Here is a 26,310-nt window from a genome sequence, read left to right on the forward strand (position 1 = left end):
CCATTTTATAAACAATAATTAAACTTCTCCGTGAATCTTATAGATAAAGAGGTTGCCAATAACAGCCTTCGGGACAACTGGGAATCACAAGCAGCACTAAAAAGGAAAGCAAACCAAGCCAGCAATCAAAAAATTTCCACTTGCTCCAGAAAACCACAAGACCTTCTGCTTCCGCAGCAGGTAACAGACAAGGGAGTGAAAAACAGGGAGAGAGTTTTGAGCTGGAAAAAATTCAGTATGTGGAATTCAAGGAAACGTTCCCTGAAAAGTTCAAGGGGGCCAATCTCCAAATTCAGAAAAAGAGAGAAATCTGTGCGAGAAGCAGAGGCTGTAGATCACGGCTGATTGTTCACAAGAGGATCCACACCAGAGAAAAGCCATACAAATGCACCAAATGCGGCAAAAGCTTTACTTGGAACAGCTCCCTGGTGGTTCATCGAAGGACCCACACTGGAGAGAAGCCATACCAGTGCTCTCAATGTGGCAAAAGCTTTACCAGGCATGCCACCCTGGTGTATCACAAGAGGGCTCACACCGGAGAGAAACCGTATGAGTGTCTGGATTGTGGGAAAAGTTTCAGTCAGAATTCCCACCTGGGGATTCACCAGAGGACTCACACAGGAGAGAAACCATATGAGTGTCCGGATTGTGGGAAAAGTTTCAGTCGGAAATCTGAACTCATGAGACACCAGAGGACTCACACAGGAAAGAAACTCTATGAGTGTTCAGATTGTGAGAAAAGTTTCATTTGGAATTCTGAGCTGGTGATGCACCAGAGGACTCACACAGGAGAGAAACCGTATGAGTGTCCGGATTGTGGGAAAAGTTTCAGTCGGAAATCCTACCTGGCGATACATCAGAGGACTCACACTGGAGGGAGACCATATGAGTGTCTGGATTGTGGGAAAGATTTCAGTCTTAGGTCTAGCCTTATAAATCACGTACGTTTACACATAGGAGAGAAACCATTCAAATGCCCAGACTGTGGACGGCACTTCAGTCAAAATTCCTCCCTTATCACACACAAGAAAATGCACCTCAGGCAGAAGGTGATGAGTGTAGAGGAGGCTTGAATTTCACCTCTCATCTCCCATTGGACATCGAGCTGAAAAGTTTAGTGTTTAATTTCTGGTCTGATTCTTTGTAGTCAAACATGTGTCAGTACTAGAAATGAGGGAGGAGAGAAAAGAATGGAAAATGTTAGTTTGAGAAAGACTAACTACACATATCTGGCTATCAGCAGAACTTCCCAGTAAGCTGCTGCAGGTCCTAAATGATTCATGAAAAAAAGATAGGAGCAGTCAGATTTTATAAGAATGTATTTTAGAGACGTTTGTGGCAGTGACAAATGCCCTGTAAAGTTTCAGATGGAAAGGCTGTTCTGCCTTGCAGCTGAACATGATGGATAAGAGCTGTAGGAATATTGAGTTTAGGAAAAAAGGCATTGTGGGTCTGAGCGTAGGATCTCCAGGTGTAGGAACAGCCCCTGCTGTGATTGTGTTTGCCTGGACGTGCCTGCTTGGTAGCCCTCGATGGCTGTTGCTGATAGCAGCGGCAAGAGGCTGACCCTTTTGTTACATCCCCCTTGGTGGTGGAGATGGGAGGAAAAAATTCCGCAGTAGAAGGTGGTTCATGTCTAGAAATGGATTGTGTAAGAACCATTCATGGCTTTTGAGAAGGAAAGAAACTGGGTGGTGTCAGCGTTGCTGTGAACGTGGGGCCAAGGTAAGGCAAAGCTCCCTTCCCAAGACATGGGAGATGCTTCCATTTCTTTCTCTCCTCTTTCAGGGCCTTTTTTCCTGTTTTCGCCAAAATTCAATGGAGGAGCATTATTTGGAGCAGCTAAGTGGCATTTTAGCTATGCGGATTAATGATCCTGATTTTGCTGAGTTCACAAGACACCAAAGAATTCAAGGCTTGTTCATTTTAGGAACCCAATTCAGAGATCAGGTTATAATACTTTTTTTCCCTAGTAGATCCCTTTGCTTATGATCCCTTTGCAGAAGGACAGCCAACAGCCAGGACCAGGCCAGGGGTGGGGAGGAAGCAAGAGGTTCTTTTGTCCTGAGCCTCAAGCTTTAAGTGGCTTCAAATGTAAACCTCTCCAAAGTTGTTTAACTTTAAAATATTCAAATTACTTTTAATCCTCTCTTCTTTCTTCTCTCTTGCTCTTTTTTGGTGCCGTATTTTTGTGCACACCTGCTATGACGTCCCATTTTATTATGGGTAGTTGCTGCAAATGCTTCTTTCCTTAAGGATTTATTTTGTAAGTTTGTCATTTTGGGGGCATTGCCCACTCTTAGGCTATATCCTCTTGGATATGGATGCTGTCAGTGCATTTACAGAAAGATCCATCTTGCAGTCGGGACTTTTCTCTTAGAAGATAGAGATACAGAAGCCCTGCTCAGGACCGCCAGTATCTTGTTCTCATCCCGTTCTTGAATTTCTCCCCATAGTTAGTGGTTGGCTCTTAGTATTAACTGAAGATATATCAATTCTGTTCAATATATACTCTGCATGTGTGTTCCCTTCCTGTGAGTAAACAAATGTGTTTCCTCCTCCTCTCCTTTTTCTTTTTCTTCTTTCCTTTTGTAGGTAAACAAATGATGTGTTCCCTTCTTGTGAATAAACAAACATAAAGCTTCTTTAATCAGCTTTTTTCTCTTTCTAAAGGAGTCGTTCCAGTTTTTCCTATCTTTTTATGGTTTTTATTCCTTTAAATCTATTATTTTCTCTCCAAATTACTGCAATTAATGATAGAGAAAATGTTCCCATGTGAGGTTTTTCCCTTATTGCTGATCCCAGTTGGGAAAGGGGGTTGCATGAAATTCCCTCCACTCGATTGGCAATGAGACATGGAGCATTGTGGTGGAGTCCTACAGTGCCGGTGCCTAATGTCATTTCACCTTTGGGGACAGGATTTGAACGTGGATCTCGCTAGTCTTCTCTATGTCAAATGAATCTTAATGAATGTTAGAGGTTAATCTAGCCTTTTGGCACATTTACTTTTTCATTGTAAGGTATGTTTTTTTTATTGTTGCTTTTTTCACAAGTTGTGCAGCCAATTTATCCATAATAATTAAACTAACACTTTTATATCAATCTTATAGATAAAAGGGATGCCAATAAGAGCCTTCTGGACAACTGAGAATCACAAGCACCATTAACAAGGAGAGCAAATCAAGCCAGCAATCAAAGTTTTTTCACTTCTGCAGGGTTGAACCAAGAGTCTCTTTTGGCCTGAGCCTGAGGTTCCGAGTGGCTTCAAGTTGTAACATCTGCAAACTTGTTAAACTTTAAAATATTCAAATTACATTTAATTATCTCTTCCTTTCTTGGTCTTTTTTGGTGCTGTATTTTTGCGCACACCTGTTATGATGCCACGGTTTATTAAGGTTAGGAGCTGAAACCCTTGAAACCCAGCCATGGCCCCTTCCAAGTCATTCCATTCCATTCCCTCTGTCCTATTGTCCCGTTTTATTCCCCAAAGACATCAGTATTCTGTGGCCACTAAGTATACTTTGCCCTCACTGGGGTGGATTCTAAACACTGATTTAGAATGCAAGATTTTGCATTATGGTACGGCCTCCTCAAAGATCCAGAGGCTTTTGGACCATTTCAAGCATTTGCAACTTGTAACCATAATAAAATGGGACATCATAACAGGTGACATTACCATAGGATGAACGCCTTTATCATCCAAAGGGTGGAAGAGGGGACTAGAGCGTCAGCGATGCTGGACTTAATACTTACTAATAGGGGTGAAACGGCTGAGGGAGGGGAAGTTGTAGGGACTTCGGGGGAGACTGACCGTGTCATGCTAGGATTCGCCATAATGCAGGCAAGGGGAACGGAACCAGGTCAGACTGGTCGTCTGGATTTTACGAGAGCTGACTTCAGCAAACTGAGAGCAAGAACAGGAAGGATTCCACAGGTGGAAATCTTAGAGGGAAAGCATTCAGGATGCTTGGGAAATTCTAAACGAGATAATAAAGGCCCAGACGAAAACAATACCACAGAGAAAGAAAAACAAGAGACAAGGGATGCAACCCTGTGAAGAACGGCTGAAGCAACTGGGTGTCTTTAGCTCAACGAAGAAAAGAGGGGGGGGAGACACGATAGCCGTCTTCCAGTATGTGAAGGGCTGCCCCAGGGAGGAGGGCATCCATGTGTTCTCCATGGCACCTGGGGGTAGGACAAGAAGCAATGGGGTGAAGCTCATCAGAGGGAGATCCAACAGGGAAATAAGGAGGAATTTCCTGACCGTGAGAACTCTTAAGCAGTGGAACAGCTTCCCTCCAGGAGTTGTGGAGGTTTTCAGGAAAAGGTTGGACAACCATTTGTCCGAGATGGTATGAGGATTCCTGCCTTGGGCAGGGTGTTGGACTAGGAGACTTCCAAGGTCCCTTCCAACCCTATCATTCTGTGATTCCAAGTGATAGCCCTATAAATGTATTAGACTTTTTTAAAAAATAGAGTTCACTTACCCCATTAAAAAAAACTGCTCAGCATTTAGCTGGCCTTGGGAAATTAGGCAGAGCTGCACAAGTTAATATTTAGACGGAACATCACTAGGAAATCTCCAATCTGTACACTAAATTAAGGAGAAGAGAACACTGGCAAGAAAGCAACTCAGATGCTATTCAGAGTGAAACCTGACTCCAAGAAGCCTTGGTTTCTAAAGCTGTCAGAAAGCTCTTGTTATTTTAGCTGGTGTAAAAATGGCGGAAAACCTCTCCAGTGTAAATTATACAGCTCATACAAGAACTAAAAATAAAAATTGAAAACGCCCATGTGTGGTGCTGTTCAGTGAGGTGGGCCAACCTGAACAAGGATGGGAGCCTGCAGCAGTACCTGGACAGGTTAAGAGAGGCAGACCCAGGTGCTGCATCTCAAAAGATGCCCCCCTGGCCAGGGCTGCCCATTGGCTAAGCCCAGGACACCTCTCAGGTCTCTGTCATGGGGCCTCCAGCCGCCCTTGCCTTCTCCTAGCACGGGTCTTGCCCACGGAGGGGGTACCTCTACCCTACCTGCCCCCTGAACCAAAGATCCTCCTCCTCTGCCCCTCCAGACCTGCCACTGCCAGGTCCTGATGATCCCTGGCAGTGGCAAGGGAACGTGGGAAACCTTCTGGAAAGCACCAGGCAGCCTCATGCTGGGACCTGGAGGGCCTGGAGGGGAGAAGGGGGGGGCTCGGAGGAGGGGTTTCAAGGAGAGCAGAGAGCAGTCTGGAGAAGCAGCAACTCAGGAGGACAAGCAGAAAACCTCGGGAATAAGGGGGGGAATCAAGGCAAGCAGGGGTGGGGGGACCAGTAGGAAAAGCCCATCTCCTCCCTCCCCCCTTCTGTTTTTGCAAAGTACAAACCTTGGAGCAAAGATGGGGAATCAAGGCAAGCAGGGGTAGGGGGACCACTAGGAAAAGCCCAACTCCTCCCTCCCCAAGACTCCCCCCTTCCCTTCTAGCATCTGGGGATTCCCCCTCCTCACTGCTCCCCCATCCCACTCAGGATCCAATTGCCCCCTGGCAAGATAGAAGTCCTCCTGGCGCTGCTTCCCTGCCCCTTCCCACGGGGGGGGGGGGGATTCTGCAGCCCTGGCATGCGCAGGCAGCTGGAGACCGGGAAGGGCAGCAGGTGGGGCAGGAAATGGGTTCGAACCTCCCTTTCCCTTTCTCTCCCTCCATCCCTCGCCCTCACCCTGTACGTCTCTCCCCTTTACGCCGAAAGGAGGAGAAGCAGGAGGAGAAGCTCTCTGTGTTTAACCCCTTCACTTAAGCGGGGGTGGCTGGGTGGGTCTGAGCAATGGCAGTCTCCTGGCCAGGGCCTGCAAGAGGGGATCACCCCCATCATCTTCCCCAGGAAAGCACTCTCCCCTCGAGATTTCTGTGAATGAGGAAGCTTGCTCACAACTTTGTGCCTCTACTGCTGTAAAATATAGATTTAAAGGAATAAAAACCATTAAAAGGTAGGAAAAAGTGGAATGGCTCCTTTAGAAAGAAATAGAAAAAAGCCCATTAAAGCAGCTTTTTGTTTGTTTAATCACAAGAAGGGAACACATCATAGAATCAAGAGTATATTTTGAATAGAATTCATACATCTTCAGTTAACATTGCAGAACCAACAATGAAATATGGGGAGAAATTCAAGAACGGGATGAAAGCAAGACTGGCGGTCCTGAGCAGGGCTTCTATATCTGTATCTTCTAAGAGAAAAGTCCCGACTGCAGGATGGATCTTTCTATAAATGCAAGGACCCCATCCATATCCAAGAGGATGTAGCACTACAGTGGGCAATGTCCCCAAAATGGCAACTTTGCAAAATAAATCCTTAGGGAAAGAAGCATTTGCAGCTCCTGCCCATAACAAAATGGGACGTCATAACAGGTGTGCACAAAAAAAAAGGCACCAAAAAAGAACAAGAGAGAGGAAGGAGAGAATTAAATATAATTTGAATGTTTTAAAGTTTAACAATTTTGCAAAGGTTTACATTTGAACCCACCTGGAGATTGAACCTAAGGCCAAAAAAGCTTCTTGCTTCCTCCCCACCCCTGGCCTTGCCTGGCTGTTAAGTCTCCTCCTGCAGAGGGATAATATGCAAAATGATCTCCTAGGAAAAGAAATGTATAACCTGATCTCTGAATTGGGTTCCTAAAATGAACAAGCCTTGAATTCTTTGGTGTCTTCTGAACTCAGCAAAATCAGGATCATTCATCTGCAGAGCAAAAATGCCACTTAGCAACTCCAAGTAATTTTCCTCCCTTTATTTGTAGGGACTTTTTGGGAAAATTTAAAAAGAAGCCCTGAGAGAGCAGTGAATGAAATGGAAACACCTCCCATATCTTGGGAAGGGAGCTTTGCCTTACCTTGGCCCCACGTTTATAGCAATGCTGACACTACCCAGTTCCTTTCCTTCTCAAAAGCCATGAATGGTTCTTACACAATCCATTTCTAGACATGAAACATCTTCCACTGTGCAATTTTTTCCTCCCATCTCCACCACCAAGGACATGTAAGAAAAGGGTCAGCTTCTTGGTGCTGCTGTCACCCACAACCATCGAAGGCTAACAAGCAGGCACCTCCAGGCAAACACGATCACAACAGGGGCTGTTACTAAACCTGGAGATCCTACGCTCAAACCCACAATGCCTTTTCTCATCAACTCAGTATTCCTCCAGCTCTTATCCATCAAGTTCAATTGCAAGGCAGAAAGCCTTTCCATCTGAAACTTTACAGGGCTTTTGTCACTGCCATAAACTTCCCTAATATATTCTCTCATAAAATCTGAGTGCTTCTATCTTTTTATCATGTATCTTTTAGGACCTGCAGCAGCTTACTGGGAAGCTCTGCTGATAGCCAGATATGTGTAGTTGGCCTTTCTCAAACTAACATTTTGCATTTTTTTCCTCTACTCCCTCATGTCAAATACTGAGACATGGTGGACTAAATGGAATCAGGCAAGAAATCAGCTGGATGTCCAATGGGAGATGAGAAGTGAAACTCAAGCCTTCTCTACACTCAGCACCTTCTCCCTCATATGCATTTTCTTGTGTCTGCTAAGGGAGAAATTTTTTGTGAAGCACTGTCCACAATCTGGGCATTTGAATGGCTTCTCTCCTACATGTAAACCTACGTGATTTATAAGGCTAGACCTAAGACTGAAATCTTTCCCACAATCTGGACACTCGTATGGTTTCTCCCCTGTGTGAGTCCTAAGGTGTTTCACCAAGTCAGACTTCCAACTGAAATCTTTCCCACAATCTGGACACTCATACGGTTTTTCTCCTGTGTGACTCCTCCGGTGTTTCACCAGGTCAGACTTCCAACTGAAATCTTTCCCACAATCGGAACACTCATACGGTTTCTCTCCTGTGTGAGTCCTCTGGTGTTTCACCAGATTTGACTTCAAACTCAATCTCTTCCCACAATCTGGACACTCATACGCTTTCTCTCCTGTATGAGTCCTCTGGTGGTTCTCCAGGATGGAATTATGACTGAAACTTTTCCCACAATCCGGACACTCATATGGTTTCTCTCCTGTGTGAGTCCTCTGGTGTTTCACTAGGCAGGAATTTTGACTGAAACCTTTCCCACAATCCATACATTTATACAGTTGCTTTCTTTTGTGAGTCCTCTTGTGTATCACCATGTGGGAATTCCGATTGAACCTTTTGCCACAATCCAGACACTCATAAGGTTTATTTCCTGTGTGAGTCCTCTGGTGTATTACCAAATTGGACTTCAAACTGAAACTTTTCCCGCAATCTGGACACTGATACGGTTTCTCTCCTGTGTGTCTCCTCTGGTGTATCAACAGCTGAGAATTCCAACTGAACCTTTTCCCACAATCTGGACACTCATATGGTTTCTTTCCTGTTTGTGTGTTCTGGTGTTTAACCAGGCTGGAATTCTGAACAAAGGTTTTCCCACAATCCGGACACTCATACGGTTTCTTTCCTGTGTGAGTCCTCTGGTGTATCACTAGGTTGGACTTCCAACTGAAATCTTTCCCACAATCCAGACACCCATACGGTTTCTCTCCTGTGTGAGTCCTCTGGTGTTTTACCAGGTTGGACTTCCAACTGAAATCTTTCCCACAATCCGGACACTCATACGGTTTCTCTCCTGTGTGAGTCCTCTGGTGTTTCTCCAGGTCTGACTTCCAACTGAAATCTTTCCCACAATCTGGACACTCATATGGTTTCTCTCCTGAGTGAATCCTCTGGTGTGTCACCAGGCGGGAATTCTGACTGAAACTTTTCCCACAATCCACACATTCATACCGTTTCTCTCCTGTGTGAATCCTCTGGTGTATCACTAGGTTGGATTTCCGACTGAACCTTTTTCCACATTCTGGACACTGATACGGTTTCACTCCTGTGTGAGTCCTCTTGTGTATCACCAGTTCGAACTTCCGAGTGAAACTTTTCCCACAATCAGGGCACTCATATGGTTTCTCTCCTGTGTGAGTCCTCTGGTGTATCACAAGGTTTGAATTCTGACTGAAACCTCTCCCACAATCTGGACACTCATACGGTTTCTCGCCTGTATGAATCCTATGGTGTATCACCAGTTCAGAATTCCGACTGAAAGTTTTCCCACAATCCAGACACTCATACGGTTTCTCTCCTGTGTGAGTCCTCTGGTGTATCACCAGGTCAGACTTCCAACTGAAACTTTTCCCACAATCTGGACACTCATACGGTTTCTCTCCTGTGTGCGTCCTCTGGTGTCTCACCAGTCCGGAATTCTGACTGAAACTTTTCCCACAATCTGCACACTCATACGGTTTCTCTCCTGTGTGAGTCCTCTGGTGTTTCACCAGGCTGGAATTCAAACTAAAACTTTTCCCACAATCTGGACACTCATACGGTTTCTCTCCTGTGTGAGTCCTCTGGTGATTCACCAGGGTGGCGTGCTTGCTAAAGCTTTTGCTTCGCTGAGAACACTGGTAGGCCTCCTCGCCGGTGTGGGTGCTCTCATGCATAATCAGCTGTGACCTGTAATCTGTGCTTTTCCCAGGATATACACCTCTGTGGGGCTTTTCCACCACTGATATTCTTGGATTCTTGAAGAGATCAAAACTATTTCTGATCCCTTGTTTGGTGGTGCTTTGATTGAAGCTATTGTTTCCTTCCCCACAGGGTGAGGCTTGCGTTACTGTCTGCCCTACGGGGCTATCCAAGTGACCTCTTCCTCCCCACTGACTTCCAGGTATTTCTCTCTTTTTCTGAATTTGGAAATCATCCCCCTTGACCTTTTCATGTAATATTTGAGTTCCACATAATCAGTTTTTTCCAGCTCAAAAACTCTCTTGTTTTATTCTCCCTCGTCTGTCACCTGCTGGGGAAGAAGAGTTTTGGAGTTCTCTGGAGAAAGTGGAAAAGATCTGATTGCTGGCTTGATTTGCTTTCCTTTTTAATGCTGCTTGTGATTCTCAGTTGTAGAGGAGGCTCTAATGGAATCCTTTTTGTCTATAAGATTCACATAAAAGTGTTAATTTCATTATTATCTATAAAATAGCTGCACAACATGTGAAAAATGCAACAAAAAAAACATATATTACAATGAAAAAGTAAATGTGCCAAATGGCTAGATTAACCTCGAACATTCATTATGATTCATTTGACACACAGAAGACTAGCAAGATCCCAATTCAAACCCTGAAATTCACTGGCTTGCTTGGGTCTGCCACAGACTCTTAGTACTGCAAAGGGTTATCATCAAGGATATCTGGAAATGCTGGGGATGGATTCTACACGTGCACATAGATGCAAACAGAGAGAAATACAGAAACAGACCCCTACGAATGTATGTAGGAAGGAAATCCATGTGTATTTCAGCCTGCAAAAGGTCCCAGAAGGGGGTATGGTCAAAGTTTTGGGGCTACCTTGAGAGGGCTGGGGGGCTTCAACAGATGAAATGGTGCCCAAAGCCTCTGCAAGATTTAAAGCACCAGTTTTGTCCATTCAGCTCCTCAGCTCCCAATAAGAAAGGAGCAAAAAATACTCCCCACAACCACTCTGGGGACATCACCATAGAATACAGGTAGTCCTCCTTTCTGACTGCAATTGGGACCAGCAACTCTGTCACTAGGCAGATCGGTCATTAAGTTGCTCTCTAAGTGAGATGGGTGGGAATAAATTGGATATATAAATTAAAAAATAAAGATGACATCACATGAAAGTGCTGACTTACAACATCAGTTCTGGCTGCGGTGATTAAGCGAATCACTTAAGCCTCTCCTGCTGCTCCGACCAGCCCCGGGAAGACCACAACGCGCTTCTCCGCGCCAGTCTCCCCTCAGGCGGAAGCCGGAACAGGAAGTTCCTCTGCCCTCCTCCACTTCCCCAGCATCCCCTCCAGCAATGCAAATCTCTATTGTTTCAGCTCCCCAGCTCCCCCTCCCGTTGGATGTCGGACCTCAGCAACCACAGACACCGCTACTGGATTGACAGCTTTCTCGGCGTGGGGATTGTTAATTTCTAGACCGCCATCTAGCGACATGAGGCTGAAAAACACACTCGTCAGCTCTCTTCCCTAAGGCGTTGGCAAGATTTTTTGGTTTATTGTTGTTGTTTATTCGTTTAGTCGCTTCTGACTCTTCGTGACTTCATGGACCAGCCCACGCCACACCCCCAGCTCCCCCAGAGATGAGTCCATCACCTCTAGAATATCATCCATCCACCTTGCCCTTGGTCGGCCCCTCTTCCTTTTGCCTTCCATTCTCCCGAGCATCAGCATCTTCTCCAGGGTGTCCTGTCTTCTCATGATGTGGCCAAAGTATTTCAGTTTTGCCTTTAGTATCATTCCCTCAAGTGAGCAGTCTGGCTTTATTTCCTGGAGGATGGACTGGTTTGATCTTCTGGCAGTCCAAGGCGCTCTCAGAATTTTCCTCCAACACCACAGTTCAAAAGCATCGATCTTCCTTCTCTCAGCCTTCCTTATGGTCCAGCTCTCGCAGCCATAGGTCACTACGGGGAACACCATTGCTTTAACTATGCGGACCTTGTTGTCAGTGTGATGTCTCTGCTCTTAACTATTTTATTGAGATTTGTCATTGCTCTTCTCCCAAGGATTAAGCGTCTTCTGATTTCAGAAGTCAGCATCTGCAGTAATCTTTGCACCTAGGAATACAAAGTCTTTCACTGCCTCTACATTTTCTCCCTCTGTTTGCCAGTTATCAATCAAGCTGGTTGCCATAATCTTGGTTTTTTTGAGGTTTAGCCGCAAGCCAGCTTTTGCACGTTCTTCTTTCACCATCATAAGGCTCCTCAGTTCCTCTTCGCTTTCAGCCATCAAAGTGGTATCATCTGCATATCTGAGATTGTTAATGTTTCTTCCAGCGATTTTAACTCCAGCCTTGGATTCCTCAAGCCCAGCATGTCGCATGATATGTTCTGCATACAAGTTGAATAGGTAGGGTGAGAGTATACAGCCCTGCCGTACTCCTTTCCCAATCTTAAACCAGTCTGTTGTTCTGTGGTCTGTTCTTACTGTTGCTACTTGGTCTTTATACAGATTCATCAGGAGGCAGACAAGATGACTTGGTATCCCCATACCACTAAGAACTTGCCACAATTTGTTATGGTCCACACAGTCAAAGGCTTTAGAATAGTCAATAAAACAGAAATAGATGTTTTTCTGAAACTCCCTGGCCTTTTCCATTATCCAGCAGATATTGGCAATTTGGTCTCTAGTTCCTCTGCCTTTTCTAAACCCAGCTTGTACATCTGGCAATTCTCGCTCCATGAATTGCTGAAGTCTACCTTGCAGGATCTTGAGCATTACCTTACTGGCATGTGAAATGAGTGCCACTGTTCGATAGTTTGAACCTTCTTTAGTGTTTCCCTTTTTTGGTATGGGGATATAAGTTGATTTTTTCCAGTCTGATGGCCATTCTTGTGTTTTCCAAATTTGCTGGCATATAGCATGCATTACCTCGACAGCATTTTGGTTTATTATGTGCCGTCAAATCCTTTTCGGCTCCCAGCGACCACATCGATAGACTTTCTTCATGATGTTCTATCCCTCGGGTCTCCGAAGGGTGCGCTCCTCGCCACTCCAACTGACCATAAATGTCCTTTGCAAGATGCAGGAGGTAATGAAGGGAAACCATCCTGGGGGGAAATGGTGTGCAAACAGGTACCGACAAAGTACAACTCCCTTACGCTGTGGAGCCTAAATCTCGCCTGAGGGCCGAATTGCTCTGAGCAGCCTTTCCAATTCCCTCCGGATTTAGCTTTCAGTCTTGAAAATTCCCAGGCCGCTTGGGCACAACCCTTGGATCAAAAGCTGAACAAATGGTTCCTGCTCTGTCCCAGGGCTTGGCTCTTGGTGGAGACCAAAACCTCTCTACCTCCTAAAACTTCATGCCTGATTTACTGGGGCTCAAAAGGATTTAGGACCTGGGAGCCCCAACAGGCCACAGGCTTCGAGAGAGCCAGCTTCACACATGCTGGCCAGGGCTGCTTTGAAGCGCGCCTGGGGTCTTGAAGCCGGTGTTCCCAGCAAGCCGGCTTTGTTCCTGCAGGAGGAGATTCTAAGTCTGCGAAAGGCTCAATGCCATGTGCACCTGTAAGTTCGCTTGCACAGGAGTCTCTGTTAGGTCAAAGTGAGAGTGAGATGTACAGGGCAGGGCCTACAAAAGGGGGGCTAAGAAAGAGGGGGAGACTACCTCTGTATGGGAAATTAAACATTCCAAAGAAACATTTCAAAGGATTGTAAAAAGGGTGGTACTACTGTACGCATGTGCACGGAAAAGAATATAAAAAGTCGCCATACTCTTTATGTGACAAACATTCCTTTTTTTCAATTAGAATTAGAAATTACAAAACAAAAGCAAAATAGAAAATAAGAGACAGAGAAGCAAGATAGAAACTGAAAAATAAATCCATACAATGGTGCCTTCCTCTCATCTTTCTCTCTTCTTTTAATTAAACTTTATTAACATTTTAAGGTAATAAGATAAAAGCTAACAAGAAATGAAAAAAGAAAAGAAAGCAAAGTAGAAAAAAGAACATAGTCAAAAGTGCAGGAAAAAAAAGGAAAAGGAAGAAATTGCAGAAAAAGAATGACTTCTGACTTTCTTTGCTACAGATGTAAGTATTCATTTCCATTAAACTCTGACTCAGTTTACAACAGAGCTTTCATTAATTATCTTGTCCATTGTTATTTCTGACCATCAGATCCAGATATTAATTAATTAATTAGATTTATATTAGAGCCCCTCTCCCCCAGTGGGGAGATATCATGATTTCATTTTTCTCTGTTTCACACAAAAAGTCCAAAAGGGGTTTCCAGGTCACATTAAAATTAGTCAATGTCTTTTCTCTAATGAAAGCTGTCAATTTCTCCCTCTCAGCCAACTCCATCCACTTCACCAACCATCCTAACATTGTAGGTCATGTTCAGTCTTTCCACCTTTGGGCATAGAAGAGCCTCACTGCTGTTGCCATCTCCCATGAGTTCTTTCTAACTCTTTGTGCATCAGTTCCAAAAGAAAAGTCTCTGGTTTCAATTGTATATTAATCTTTAAAATCTTCTGAATTAAAACATGTATTTGATCCCAAATTTCTTAGCTTCTTTTATGTCCACCAAAGGTGATAAAAGGTCCGCTTCTTGTTGTTCACACTTCCAACACACACTTTCTTCCTTCTCTCTAGCAGTTGTCATCACCATTCCTATTTGGGAATCGTGTCTGCTCAGCTGACCAGAATAAAACTCTCCTCGGAAACTGATCCTGGCTTGAAGTCCATTCCTCAGGGAAATCCAGACCAAAATTTCCCTTCCACATTCCTCATCTCTGTGCAGGGGAACATTGAAACATGCCATGCAGCATTTTATTCCAACAACTCAAGCCTGTTTGGAGCACAACCAACCCAGCTATCAGGCACACAATAGTCTCTGCTTCCCAAAAATGTACTGCACGCAGTTGTTAGTGCTCTCAGGCCCGTCTCTTGACCTGAAAATCCTTTTATCTTTTTGCATATATCACAGGAACCCCCTTTATCGCTTTGGAAAGCGAGAGATCTTTTTCCTCCATGTGTTGAAAAAGATACATCATGCAAAGCAGAGATCCAGGACGGTCTCATTCGGTAAGCACCATGTTTGACTTACACTGGGAAGACTCAATTTTGAATTGCCGGTTAGTAACAAGCAAGTAGGGTTGATCCTTCTCTCTTCTCTTTTTCATAATAATGTTAGTGATGAATGAAAAAGAAGCATTATGTATGAATCAAAATTGTTCCAGATAATAAGTCACACGTTAAAGAAATCCAGAGGAGAAACAAATACTAAGCAAATGAATGGAAACATTTGATCTGGAGATGACAACACACAACCTGTCCAGTTTGGGGGGCATTAGAGCCTATCATGATGTAGCTAATGGTTCTCATGAACATGAAACCTTTAGAAACATTACTGGACAGGAACAGCACCCAGGCAGGGGCAATGCAACAATTCTTACTACCTTGCAGAGGCTACTACCTGCTAGCAAAGGCCATTACACCCCCTTTACTAATAGAACAGTTTACTGCAGGAAGCTTTTTAATAACCTGCAGTCAGTACTATATCTCAAACGCAGTGCAGGTAGTGCTCAGTTACCAACCACGATGGGAACCAGCAACTCCGTTGGTAAGCGGCACAGTTGTAAAGCAAAATGTCGTGTGACCGCACTGCCTTATGGTGTCAGTTCCAGTTGCGGCCATGAAGTGTAATGTTACCCATGGTTAAGCACGACGCCACATGACCACGACTTGTACCTTGTTGCCCATTGATTTTGCTTGTTGGAAGCCAGCAAGAAGTTGCAAGGAGGTCCTCATTTAACAATGGCAACAGGGACTGCTGACATTGCTGTCGCTAAGCAATATGGTCACCTCACTTCACAGAGTGGCTAAACTGATGTAGGATTCAAACTGAGGTGTGGGAGGGCAATGGAAGGGGAAGACAGAATGGTTATGTAGGGACACGTAACACTGAAGCAGATTGGAAATACCTGATCAAGTGTTAAAACCCTGCTGTGTTTCTTTACCCCTTTCTGAGATCCCTTCTTGGATCAGCAGCTTTCCTGATTTTACATTAAGGTAACAGGAGAAATCCCAGAATTCTGTCAAAGTCTTACTTGAAACAGTCGGTGTCTTTCTCTTACCTTCTCGGCGAGTTTTGCTGGTGGCTGCATCTTCCTGGATTCTCCTGCATCATTTTCCAAGTTGGAGACAAGTACCTGGAATTGCTACAAAAATAAAAATGAGCTAATGCGTGTGGGAGATGAAGGATATACTGTAGACAGAACCATAAATCAAGTCCCCACTTCAAATCCTGCCTTGGCAGCACCCTTAAATATGGTCCTCTCATTGTTCATTCCTCTTGGTGCCTTATCAAGATGAAAACAATTTTTGTCAAGCTTTTGTGTTTGTGTGTCTTTGTGTGTTGCCTTTGAGTCAGTGCTGACTCCTGGCGACTGCCAGGACAAGTCCATGTGGTTTCCTTGGCAAAATTTTGGAAGTGGCTTGCCATCGCCTGATTCCTCTTCTGAGGGCCAAGAGGCAGTGACTGGCCCAAGGTCGCCCAGTTGGCTTTGTGCCCGAGGCAGGACTGGAACTCAGGGTCTCCTGGCTTCTGGCCTGGTGTCTTAACCGCTACACCAAACTACCTTTGTCAAACTTACAGCCAGACAATGCCAAGCCCTACACAACTTCCACAAACCATATAGTGGGCCTGAAGCAAATTGCTGTTGAATGAAGGTAACGCTTTAGTGGAAGTTGAAAGGTGCCACCCAAGATTCCGACCTGCCAGCCATCCCTACTCTCCCTCAGGATAGGCTCCTTCAGGTATCCAGTTTCTCCCGCACAGGGCTGTTTTGAGGGATCTTCTTCTAAAAGCCTAGGGGTTACCTCAAGTTTTTTAAACCACACTTTTTGGAGTGTGTGGAAATTGCCATGATGCCCACAGAAGCAACAACACTCACACCTGCCCATTCAAACTGGCATGAATGATTAGGGGCAGATTTAGTGCCAGGCAGGATTATATCATGTCCACAGTGGAAGCATTTCAGTATTTCCTTTGGCAACATGGTTTTCCCAAACATTCAGTTCTCTTTTAAATGCAAGAATCTTGTGACTTGGAGTCACAGCGTTTTCTCCAGTGCCTTGCGGAGACTTGTTCAGCTGGTTCCTGTGATGAAAGAAGTCCGCTAAGAATGCTAGTTCCTGCAACCATTCTCCATCTCCAAAGCCCTCAGCGAAATGTGGAATACCGTTTTCTCGAAAATACTCTTGCAATTCTGCCTTCATCTCAACACCCTGTTGAGAACTCTTCCTCTGCTGAGCCACCATATTTCTCTGCGTAACAGGAGACTTATGTCCTCTTTGCCCTGGTTTTCACACACTTTTTAAAACGTTCTGGAGTGAACTGGTCTTCGTTTAAAAGTTAACCTTTTTTGTAGCACCGAGAACCAAGGGTTTTTGACACCGACACCTCCCTGTGAAGAAAGAAGAGTGTTGTGACAACATCAGGATTTTCTTTCCTCACAAGGGAAACAAAACCCCTCGTGGAGCCAACCGCTGAGGGAGCACCATCAGAACAGAGGCCAACACGGTTCCTCCAAGACAGACTTCTTGTTTCCAGAGATGAAGACAAAACATTGAAGACATCTTGGCCTTTGCATGTTTCATGTAGTTCTTTGCAGCAGAAAAAGCTTTCTTGAATTCCACCATCATTTACAAATCTTACAAGTGCCACAATACGACATTTATTGGTGGAATCTGTTGACTCATCAGCTTGGAGAGAAAAGCAGCTGATCACACAAAATGCGACGCCCTCCATATGCTGACTTAATTGTACGGATTGTCCGTGGAACCTTTTCAGTTTCTTGCGCTGCATCTGGTCCCCACGATTACTTTGCATGCTGGCGTGATTACTTCCTTACCCAAAGTGTGACTTTTCCTTTGCTCTGTAATAAGTAATAAAACACCACCCAGAGTCGCTTTTTGTGAGATGGGCAGTCATACAAATGTGAAAATTAAACTAAGTTAAATTAAATTAAAGTTCTACTACTAAATAACCGGTTTCTTGGGCCTTTTTTTTTTTTACTGACTGCCATTTTATTAACAAAAAATAAATTACTGTTAACAAACAAAATTACTGTTTGTTCTGTGATTCCCACAGCTGTTTACAATAAGAACTTTTACTTGTCATATGGTTGCGATTTGTGTCTTTTTGATTTTGCAGGAGCCACTGCTGCATTTGTCAGGTGTTTGCCACAGATGAGGCACAACGGAATAGGACAATCCATGTAAAACCCATTGATGAATAGCTTCCATTGTAAAGATGGAGCTTTTTTGAGTACCAGTACAGGGGAAATGCCTGAGAAGATTTAAATTCTTCAATATCATTATCTTCCTTAAACTTACCGGTACTGTCTGTTCTACAGCCCTCCTCTCAGATGCCTCCTCTTCAAAAATCACCAAATTGGATCCTCAGACATGACCGAATAAACGTGTACGGAATTTATTTAAAATAAGGGAATAAAATAACTACAGGTATTCCTCACTTAAGAACCATTCATTTACTGTCAGTTCAGACAACGGTGCTGCAAATACCACCTTACGATCAGTCCTCACACTTATGACTGTTGCAGTGTCCCTGTGGTTACATGATCACGATCTGGGTGCTTGGCAACCGGTTCACATTTATGACCTTCACAGTGTCCCATGGTCATGTGGTCGCCATTTTCAACCTCCCAGGCCAGCTTCTGGCAAGCAAAATCAATGGGGAACCGCGTGATTTCCTTAACAACCACTACAAAAAAGGTCATAAAATCAGGTCGGATTCACTTAATGACCACTTCACTTACCAACCAAAATTCCAGTCCAAACTGTTGTTAAGCAAGGACTACCTGTACAGGAAAACTGCAGGGAAAAGACGTGGGAGGGAGAGACTGACATCACAGACTAAGTTAGATGAGTCCATTAATTTCTTGAAAAATGCACTTCTCCCTCCTCTTCCTTCAATATATTCCTCCCTTCCTGTTCCTTCCTCCCTCCCTTGCACTACTAGAGAGCTCAGAAAGAGTTCTACTAGATTTTTGTTTGGTCTGTGCTCATCACTGCGAGAGCACATTGCCAAAATGTGAAATAATTTTTGAAATAAATCATGATCTGCCAGGGAACCCCTCGGGAACCCCTCTTGTAGAATCCTAGGGTTCCACTGAACCCTGGTTGAGAAACCCTGGTCTTACCTCTAGGGATTCCCTGGCAGATTATGATTTATTTAAAAAATTATGAGTCTCTGGTAGTGCAGTGTTGAACTCTTTATTTAGTTCAATCCATTCTTAATTTTTGACGTGAGGTAGGAGAGACTGTTGATAACAGAACGCTACATTGCAGGGAGGGAGGGATATATTGAAGGAAGCGGAGGGAGAAGTGCATTTTTCAAGAAATTACTGGGGTCAAAAGGTTGAGAAAGGCTGGTTTGGAGTGTCCTGATTAAAGCTTTGGGAGAAGCACCCTGCCCGCAAGATTTCTGGTGAATGTGAACACTTGCTCACAACTTTCTAGCTCTGCCAGTCCCTGCAGTTTTGTTTGCCATTGCCTGCTTCCTAGGGCTTTATTTATTTATTTCGTATGGCGTAGCAGAATACAGCATTATTGCATAAAAATTCACAGAATATATAAAATGTGTATAAAATATAAAACTTTGGGACAGTAGATTATTTTAAAAACATGCAGTACAAATAATGAGTAAAATTATAAATAGAATTATGTTATGTATGAGCAGTTACTAGAGTGGCTAAGCCTATGGCCGGATATCTAGATCGTTTAGCCATTGGACAGCAGCGCCCTCAGGATGATGCAGTTCTTGCAGGGAGCTGGCCAACCTTCTGAGGGGCATTCCATCGCGATGGGATGTAACATTTGCGGGACATTCCCGCAGTCACGGTTAGAATTATCTACCAGCCCCCGTTTTTGTTTCCAATATTGGCACCTGCCATGATTAGTACGAATCCAGTTAAGCGCTGTCCAGTTTTTCCTTGGGAGATCAAAGCCATAGGGGCGTTGTGCTGGATCAGACACTAAGTTTAATAGATCCAGATTAGACATTGCCCACTCCTGGCGCCACACTGTCTCCATGTCAAAGTCTTCTCTGACTAATTGCTGTCCGAGTTTCCATGGCAGGTTCTGAGATTTGAGTCTAAATATTTGATCATGGCAGTCTTCATGTATAGGTAGTAATCGGTTTGCCTCGCATTTCTGCCACTCCCTTTTTAAGGCCAGTTGTCCTCTAAGGTGTGGGGGTTAGATAATACCAGTAGCCATTCAGACGGCGTCGATTTAATGGCTCCTGATATTAGCCTCATAGTGTGGTTAAGCTGGGTGTCCACTGCTTGTGCGTGAGCGCTGTTTAGCCATACAGGGCTACAGTACTCAGCCGCCAAATACGCCAAAGCAAGAGCTGATGTCTTAAGATCTGTGGCACTTGCTCCCCAGCTAGTGCTCGAGAGGCAAACCACATTTGAGGCAGGTTGCACGAGGGTGTGAGGTGGTACGGGAGAGGTGCGGTGAGGTTGCAGGATGTGTGTGTGAGACACAGTGCAGGTCAGGGAGGCTGTGCGAGGGTGCAGCACAGCTCAGGGACTGTGTGTAAGAGATGTGGCATGGGTCAGGGTTGGTGTGCAAGGGATATGCACAAAGCGTGCCATTGGATGTGTAGGGGTATGTGAGAGGCACAGCACAGGTCAGGGTGGCTGCACGAAGGTGCAAGGGGGCGAGAAAGATGCAGCATGCGTCAGGGAGGGTGCACAAAAATGCATGGCGGTGTGCCAGAGATGCGGCGAGAGGGCTGCAGGGCTGCACCAAAGGCAAGGTGCGGGTTGGGGAGTGTGCAAGACACAAGTGGCATTTGAAATGGATGGTATCCAAGGCCGCAAGGGGTGTGTGAGAGGTGCAACAAGGGGACGTGTGAGTGGTGTGGTGTGTGTCAGGGAGCATGTGAGAGGGTGCGGCACGGTCACAGTGTGTGCATGAGTCGGTGCGGGTCAGGGTCAGTACACAAGCATACGAGAGGGTGTGGCGAGGGCGCATGAGGCGCAGCACAGGTCAGGGAGGCTGCAAAAGAGTGCGGCATGGGTCAGGGAGAATATGCGAGGCTGCGAGGGATTGTTCAAGAGGTGCGGAAAGGGTCCGGGAGGGTGCGCGAGGGAGGGTGTGTGGGCGGGGACACTTACCCCACCATTGATTTTCTCCCTGCAAGAGTCCCACAAGCAAAGACGTCACTTGTAGGAAGCTGGCAGGGAGCCTCGGAAATCACCATCCAGATTAGACTGCCGGCTTCCCCGTTGACTAGCGGGAGGGTGTCAGCAAGAGTTGGAAATGAGGATCACATGACCTCGGCTGACCACGACGAGGAAGCGCTGAAGCAGCAGCAGCATGATGGTGCTGAAACAGCCACAGCTTCCCCAAATTTCATTTGCACGGGAGTAATGGGTCTTGGCATTCTGTAAGCTAGCCCATTTGAGGTACCTTGGTTCAAAGATCATTGCCCTATGATGCACTGTTTTGTGCGACTGAAAGTTACAAACAAACCAACAGACACAAGAGTTTTAGTAGGAAATAGATATATTCTTAGTAGGTTCTGTAGGGTCTAATTTATCTATTATTATTCCTTTCTTTCTGTTCCACACTTAATTCTTAAGCATGAGATAAATTATTGTAAAGATTATCCTCAGACTCATACCCATTCCCCCACTTTTTGCCTCCTGCGGGTTTGGGTGTACGCATGAGACATCTCCCAAAAGAAAAAATAGGAAGTCTTCGCAGGATGGTAATCAAAAGAAACAGACGATCTGCCATAAACCATTGCAGTAGCCAGCCAGCCATGGCCCCTTCCAAGCCATTCCATTCCATTCCCTCTGTCTTATTGTCCCGTTTTATTCCCCAAAGACATCAGTATTCTGTGGCCACTAAGTATACTTTGCCCTCACTGGGGTGGATTCTAAACACTGATTTAGAATGCAAGATTTTGCATTATGGTACGGCCTCCTCAAAGATCCAGAGGCTTTTGGACCATTTCAAGCATTTGCAACTCATAACCATAATAAAATGGGACGTCATAACAGGTGTGCACAAAAATACGGCACCAAAATAGAGCAAGAGAAAAGAAGAAAGGATTAAATGTAATTTGGATATTTTAAAGTTAAACAACTTTGGAGAGGTTTACATTTGAAGCCACTTAAAGCTTGAGGCTCAGGACAAAAGAACCTCTTGCTTCCTCCCCACCCCTGGCCTGGTCCTGGCTGTTGGCTGTCCTTCTGCAAAGGGATCATAAGCAAAGGGATCTACTAGGGAAAAAAAGTATTATAACCTGATCTCTGAATTGGGTTCCTAAAATGAACAAGCCTTGAATTCTTTGGTGTCTTGTGAACTCAGCAAAATCAGGATCATTAATCCGCATAGCTAAAATGCCACTTAGCTGCTCCAAATAATGCTCCTCTCTTGAATTTTGGCGAAAACAGGAAAAAAGGCCCTGAAAGAGGAGAGAAAGAAATGGAATCATCTCCCATGTCTTGGGAAGGGAGCTTTGCCGTACCTTGGCCCCTTCACAGCAACGCTGACTCTACCCAGTTTCTTTCCTTCTCAAAAGCCATGAATGGTTCTTACACAATCCATTTCTAGACATGAAACATCTTCCACTGTGCAATTTTTCCTCCCATCTCCACCACCAAGGGGGATGTAACAAAAGGGTCAGCCTCTTGCCGCTGCTGTCACCCACAGCCATCGAGGGCTACCAAGCAGGCACCTCCAGGCAAACACAATCACAGCAGGGGCTGTTCCTACACCTGGAGATCCTACGCTCAGACCCACAATGCCTTTTCTCCTAAACTCAATATTCCTACAGCTCTTATCCATCATGTTCAGCTGCAAGGCAGAACAGCCTTTGCATCTGAAACTTTACAGGGCTTTTGTCACTGCCACAACGGTCTCTAAAATATATTCTTATAAAATCTGACTGCTCCTATCTTTTTTTCATGAATCATTTAGGACCTGCAGCAGCTTACTGGGAAGTTCTGCTGATAGCCAGATTATGTGTAGTTAGTCTTTCTCAAACTAACATTTTCCATTCTTTTTTCTCCTCCCTCATTTCTAGTACTGAGACATGTTTAACTACAAAGAGCAAGGCCAAAAATTAAATACTTAACTTTTTAGCTGGATGTCCAATGGGAGATGAGAAGTGAAATTCAAACCTTCTCTACACTCATTACCTCCTGCCTCATGTGGATTTTCTTGTGTCTGCTAAGAGAGGAATTTTGCCTAAAGCACTGTCTGCAGTCTGGACATATGAATGGTTTCTCCCCTGTGTGTAAACCTACGTGATTTATAAGGATAGACCTAGTAGTGAAACTTTTCCCACAATCCGGACACTCATACGGTTTCTCTCCAGTGTGAGTCCTTTGGTGCAACACCAGGTTGAACTTCCGACTGAAACTTTTCCCACAATCCGGACACTCATATGGTTTCTCTCCTGCGTGAGTACTCTGGTGCATCACCAGGTCGGAGTTCCAACTGAAACATTTCCCACAATTGGGACACTCATATGGTTTCTCTCCTGCGTGAGTCCTCTGGTGCATCACCAGGTTGGACTTCCAACTAAACCTTTTCCCACATTCTTGACACTCATATGGTTTCTCTCCTGCATGAGTACTCCGGTGCATCACCAGGTAGGACTTCCAACGGAAACTTTTCCCACATTCTTGACACTCATACGGTTTCTCTCCTATGTGAGTCCTCTGGTGGTTCACCAGGCCGGAATTCTGACTGAAACTTTTCCCACAATCCAGACATTCATATGGTTTCTCTCCTGTGTGAGTCCTCTGGTGGTTCACCAGGTTGGACTTCAAACTGAAACTTTTCCCACAATCTGGACACTCATATGGTTTCTCTCCTGTGTGAGTCCTCTGGTGGTTCACCAGGTTGGACTTCAAACAAAAACTTTTCCCACAATCTGGACACTCATATGGTTTCTCTCCTGTGTGAGTCCTCTGGTGTTTCACCAGGCTGGAATTCTCACTGAAACTTTTCCCACAATGTGGACACTCATACGGTTTCTCTCCTGTGTGAGTCCTCTGGTGTATCACCAGGTAGGAATTCTGCCTGAAACTTTTCCCACAATTTTGACACTGATACGGTTTCTCTCCTGTGTGAGTCCTCTGATGTATCACCAGGTTTGGCTTCGAACTGTAACTATTCCCACAATCCGGACACACATATGGTTTCTCTCCTGTGTGAGTTCTCTGGTGTTTCACGAGGTGGGAATTCCGACTGAAACTTTTCCCACAATCCAGACACTCATACGGTTTCTCTCCTTTGTGTGTCCTCTGGTGTCTCACCAGGTTGGAATTCCGACTGAAACTTTTCCCACAATCCGGACAATCGTATGGTTTCTCTCCTGTGTGAGTCCTCTGGTGTTTCACCAGGCTGGAATTCTGCCTGAAAGTTTTCCCACAATCTGGACACTCATACAGTTTCTCCCTGTTGTGAGTCCTCTTGTGATTCACCAGGGTGGTGTGCTTGCTAAAGCTTTTGCCACATCGAGAACACTGGTAGGGCTTATCGCCAGTACGGTCGTTGTCATGCATAATCAGCTGTGATCTGTAATCTGGGCTTATCACACAATGTACATCTCTGTGGGGCTTTTCCACCACTGATATTCTTGGATTCTCATGGAGATCAAAACTATTTCTGATCCCTTGTTTGGTGGTGCTTTGATTCAAGCGACTGTTTCCTTTCTCACAGGGTGAGGCTTGCTTTACTGTCTGCCCTACGTGGTTATCCAAGTGACCTCTTCCTCCCCTCTGACTTCCAGGTATTTTCCTCTTTTTCTGAATTTGGAAATTATCCCCCTTGACTTTTTCATATAATATTTGAGTGCCACCTACTCAATTTTTCCCAGCTCAAAAATTCTTTTCCTGTTTTTCTCTCCCTGGTCTTTCATCTGATGGGGAAGAAGAGTTTTGGGGTTCTCTGGAGAAAGTGGAATGGATTTGATTGCTGGCTTGATTTGTTTTCCTTTTTAATGCTACTTGTGATTCTTAGTTGTTGAGAAGGCTCTTATTGGCATCCTGTTCGTCTATAAGATTCACATAAAAGTGTTAGTTTAATTATTATCTATAAAATGGCTGCACAACATGTGCAAAGAACAACAAATAAGCATACATTGCAGTGAAAAAGTAAAAGTGCCAAATGGCTAGATTAACCTCGAACATTCATTATGATTCATTTGACACACTGAAGACTAGCAAGATCCAAATTCAAACCCTGAAAATCACTTGCTGGCTTGGGTCAGCCACAGATTCTTAGCACTGCAAAGGGTTATCATCAAGGATATCTCAAAAATGCTGGGGATGGATTCTACACATGAACATACATGCAGAGAGAGAGAAATACAGATACACACCCTTACGAATGTATGTATGTAGAAAACCCATGTGTATTTCAGCCTGCAAAATGTCCCAGAAGTGGGCATGGTCAAACTTTTGGGGCTACTTTTAGGGGGCTGGGGGGCTTCAACAGATGAAATGGTGCCCAAAGCCTCGGCAAGATTTAAAGCACCAGTTTTGCCCATTCAACTCCTCAGCTCCAAATAAGAAAAGAGCAGAAAATGCTGTCCACAACCACTCTGGGGACCTCACCACACAATACAAGTAGTCCTCCTTTCTGACTGGAATTGGGACCGGCAACTCGGTCACTAAGCAGCTCAGTCATTAAGTTGTTCTGAGTGAGATGGGTGGGGAATAAATTGGATAGATAAATTAAAAAAGAAAGATGACGTCCTGTGAATGCACTGATTTACAACATCAGTTCTGGCTGTGGTCATTAAGCGAATCACCCTGGGTCATAAAGCACAATGTCAAGCAACCATGACACATGAATGGAAGACCACTAGGAAATCCTGTGTTTGTTGGCTTGATCTGGCAGTAAAAGGAAACATCACCGTAGGTCGTTAAGTGCAATGTTGTTACCTGGAATTTTTAGGCTTCGTTATTAGCTTTTTGAAAAAGGTGATGTTAGCATTTGAGCATGGCATCCATGCCTTCTTTTCAAGTTCAAGAAAACATGTTTTCCTTTTACCCAAAACCCTTTCTTCCTTTTACGTGCAAAAACCAGCCTTTTCAGCAACTAAACAACAGAGAGCGTATTCTGAAAGTCCTTGAATACACTTGCAAGTTTTAAGATGATACAAACCCGGCTGGGAAAGGGAGTGACAGAACCCATAAATTTGCCACTTTGGGAATGTTACCTAGATTCAGTGTTTTCTCTTGTTCAATTCTCATATGTAATCAATGTCTTTTATTGTTCGATTGCTTGCTTTATGACGTATCACGTCTACCAAATGTATGTGTCATTTATCTCTGTACCCTATAAAAGGACTTGAACCCCCGCCCCCCCTTAATAAATGCTTTTGGTTGTGCCTGAAAGACTTTGTGATTCATGTTTTCAGGTAGGCAAAAAGCCACCTTTGCAATGTCAGACTCTCTCCCAAATTCAGGGACCAAGGTTTTATCAGCTTCACACCAAACTCAGGGTGCTTGAGCTTCTTGGCAACAGTGTCACATGACCGTGACTTGCAGCTTCCTGCTGGATTCCCCATTGATTTGGATGGTTAGAAGCCGGATGTGAAGGTGGCAAACAGCAATAATGTGACTGCAATTCACAGTTGTAAATGTGCGTCGTTTGGCAGCACCCACATCGCCTGGAGGTCCATAAGTTTGAGGACCAGGTGAAAGTCTCCTTTTCAGCGCCATCCTAACTTTGAATGGT

General features: G+C 44.7%; 4 protein-coding genes across 6 annotated transcripts in view; 2 read left to right on the forward strand and 2 right to left on the reverse strand.

Moving 5' to 3' along the window:
• Positions 1 to 2,561, forward strand: part of LOC134492127 (zinc finger protein OZF-like) — a 108,340-nt gene extending 105,779 nt beyond the window's left edge. The window contains 1 exon segment of the mRNA XM_063296294.1: positions 1,205 to 2,561. The gene's annotated coding sequence lies outside the window, so the exon portion shown is untranslated.
• LOC134492085 (zinc finger protein 84-like) overlaps positions 1 to 25,920 on the reverse strand; it is a 36,925-nt gene extending 11,005 nt beyond the window's left edge. The window contains exons 1-3 of one of the 3 annotated variants that reach the window (XM_063296224.1): positions 22,863 to 25,920; positions 19,034 to 19,038; positions 7,467 to 9,387 (exon numbers count right to left, since the gene is read on the reverse strand). In XM_063296224.1, coding sequence (XP_063152294.1) covers positions 7,497 to 9,387; positions 19,034 to 19,038; positions 22,863 to 24,128 — 3,162 coding nt within the window. In that variant the 5' untranslated portion in view covers positions 24,129 to 25,920 and the 3' untranslated portion in view covers positions 7,467 to 7,496. Of the gene's footprint in view, positions 1 to 7,466; positions 10,064 to 19,033; positions 19,039 to 22,862 lie in introns of those variants that run through there. The other 2 variants (XM_063296225.1, XM_063296223.1) reach the window with 2 other exon arrangements.
• The window catches only part of LOC134492164 (zinc finger protein 436-like), a 210,015-nt gene that overhangs the window by 163,993 nt on the left and 19,712 nt on the right, over positions 1 to 26,310 (forward strand). The gene's annotated exons all lie outside the window — the stretch shown is intronic.
• The window catches only part of LOC134492167 (zinc finger protein 664-like), a 57,843-nt gene that overhangs the window by 17,536 nt on the left and 13,997 nt on the right, over positions 1 to 26,310 (reverse strand). The gene's annotated exons all lie outside the window — the stretch shown is intronic.

This window comes from Candoia aspera, chromosome 2 (genome assembly GCF_035149785.1).
Source record: "Candoia aspera isolate rCanAsp1 chromosome 2, rCanAsp1.hap2, whole genome shotgun sequence".
Lineage (NCBI taxonomy): Eukaryota > Metazoa > Chordata > Lepidosauria > Squamata > Boidae > Candoia > Candoia aspera.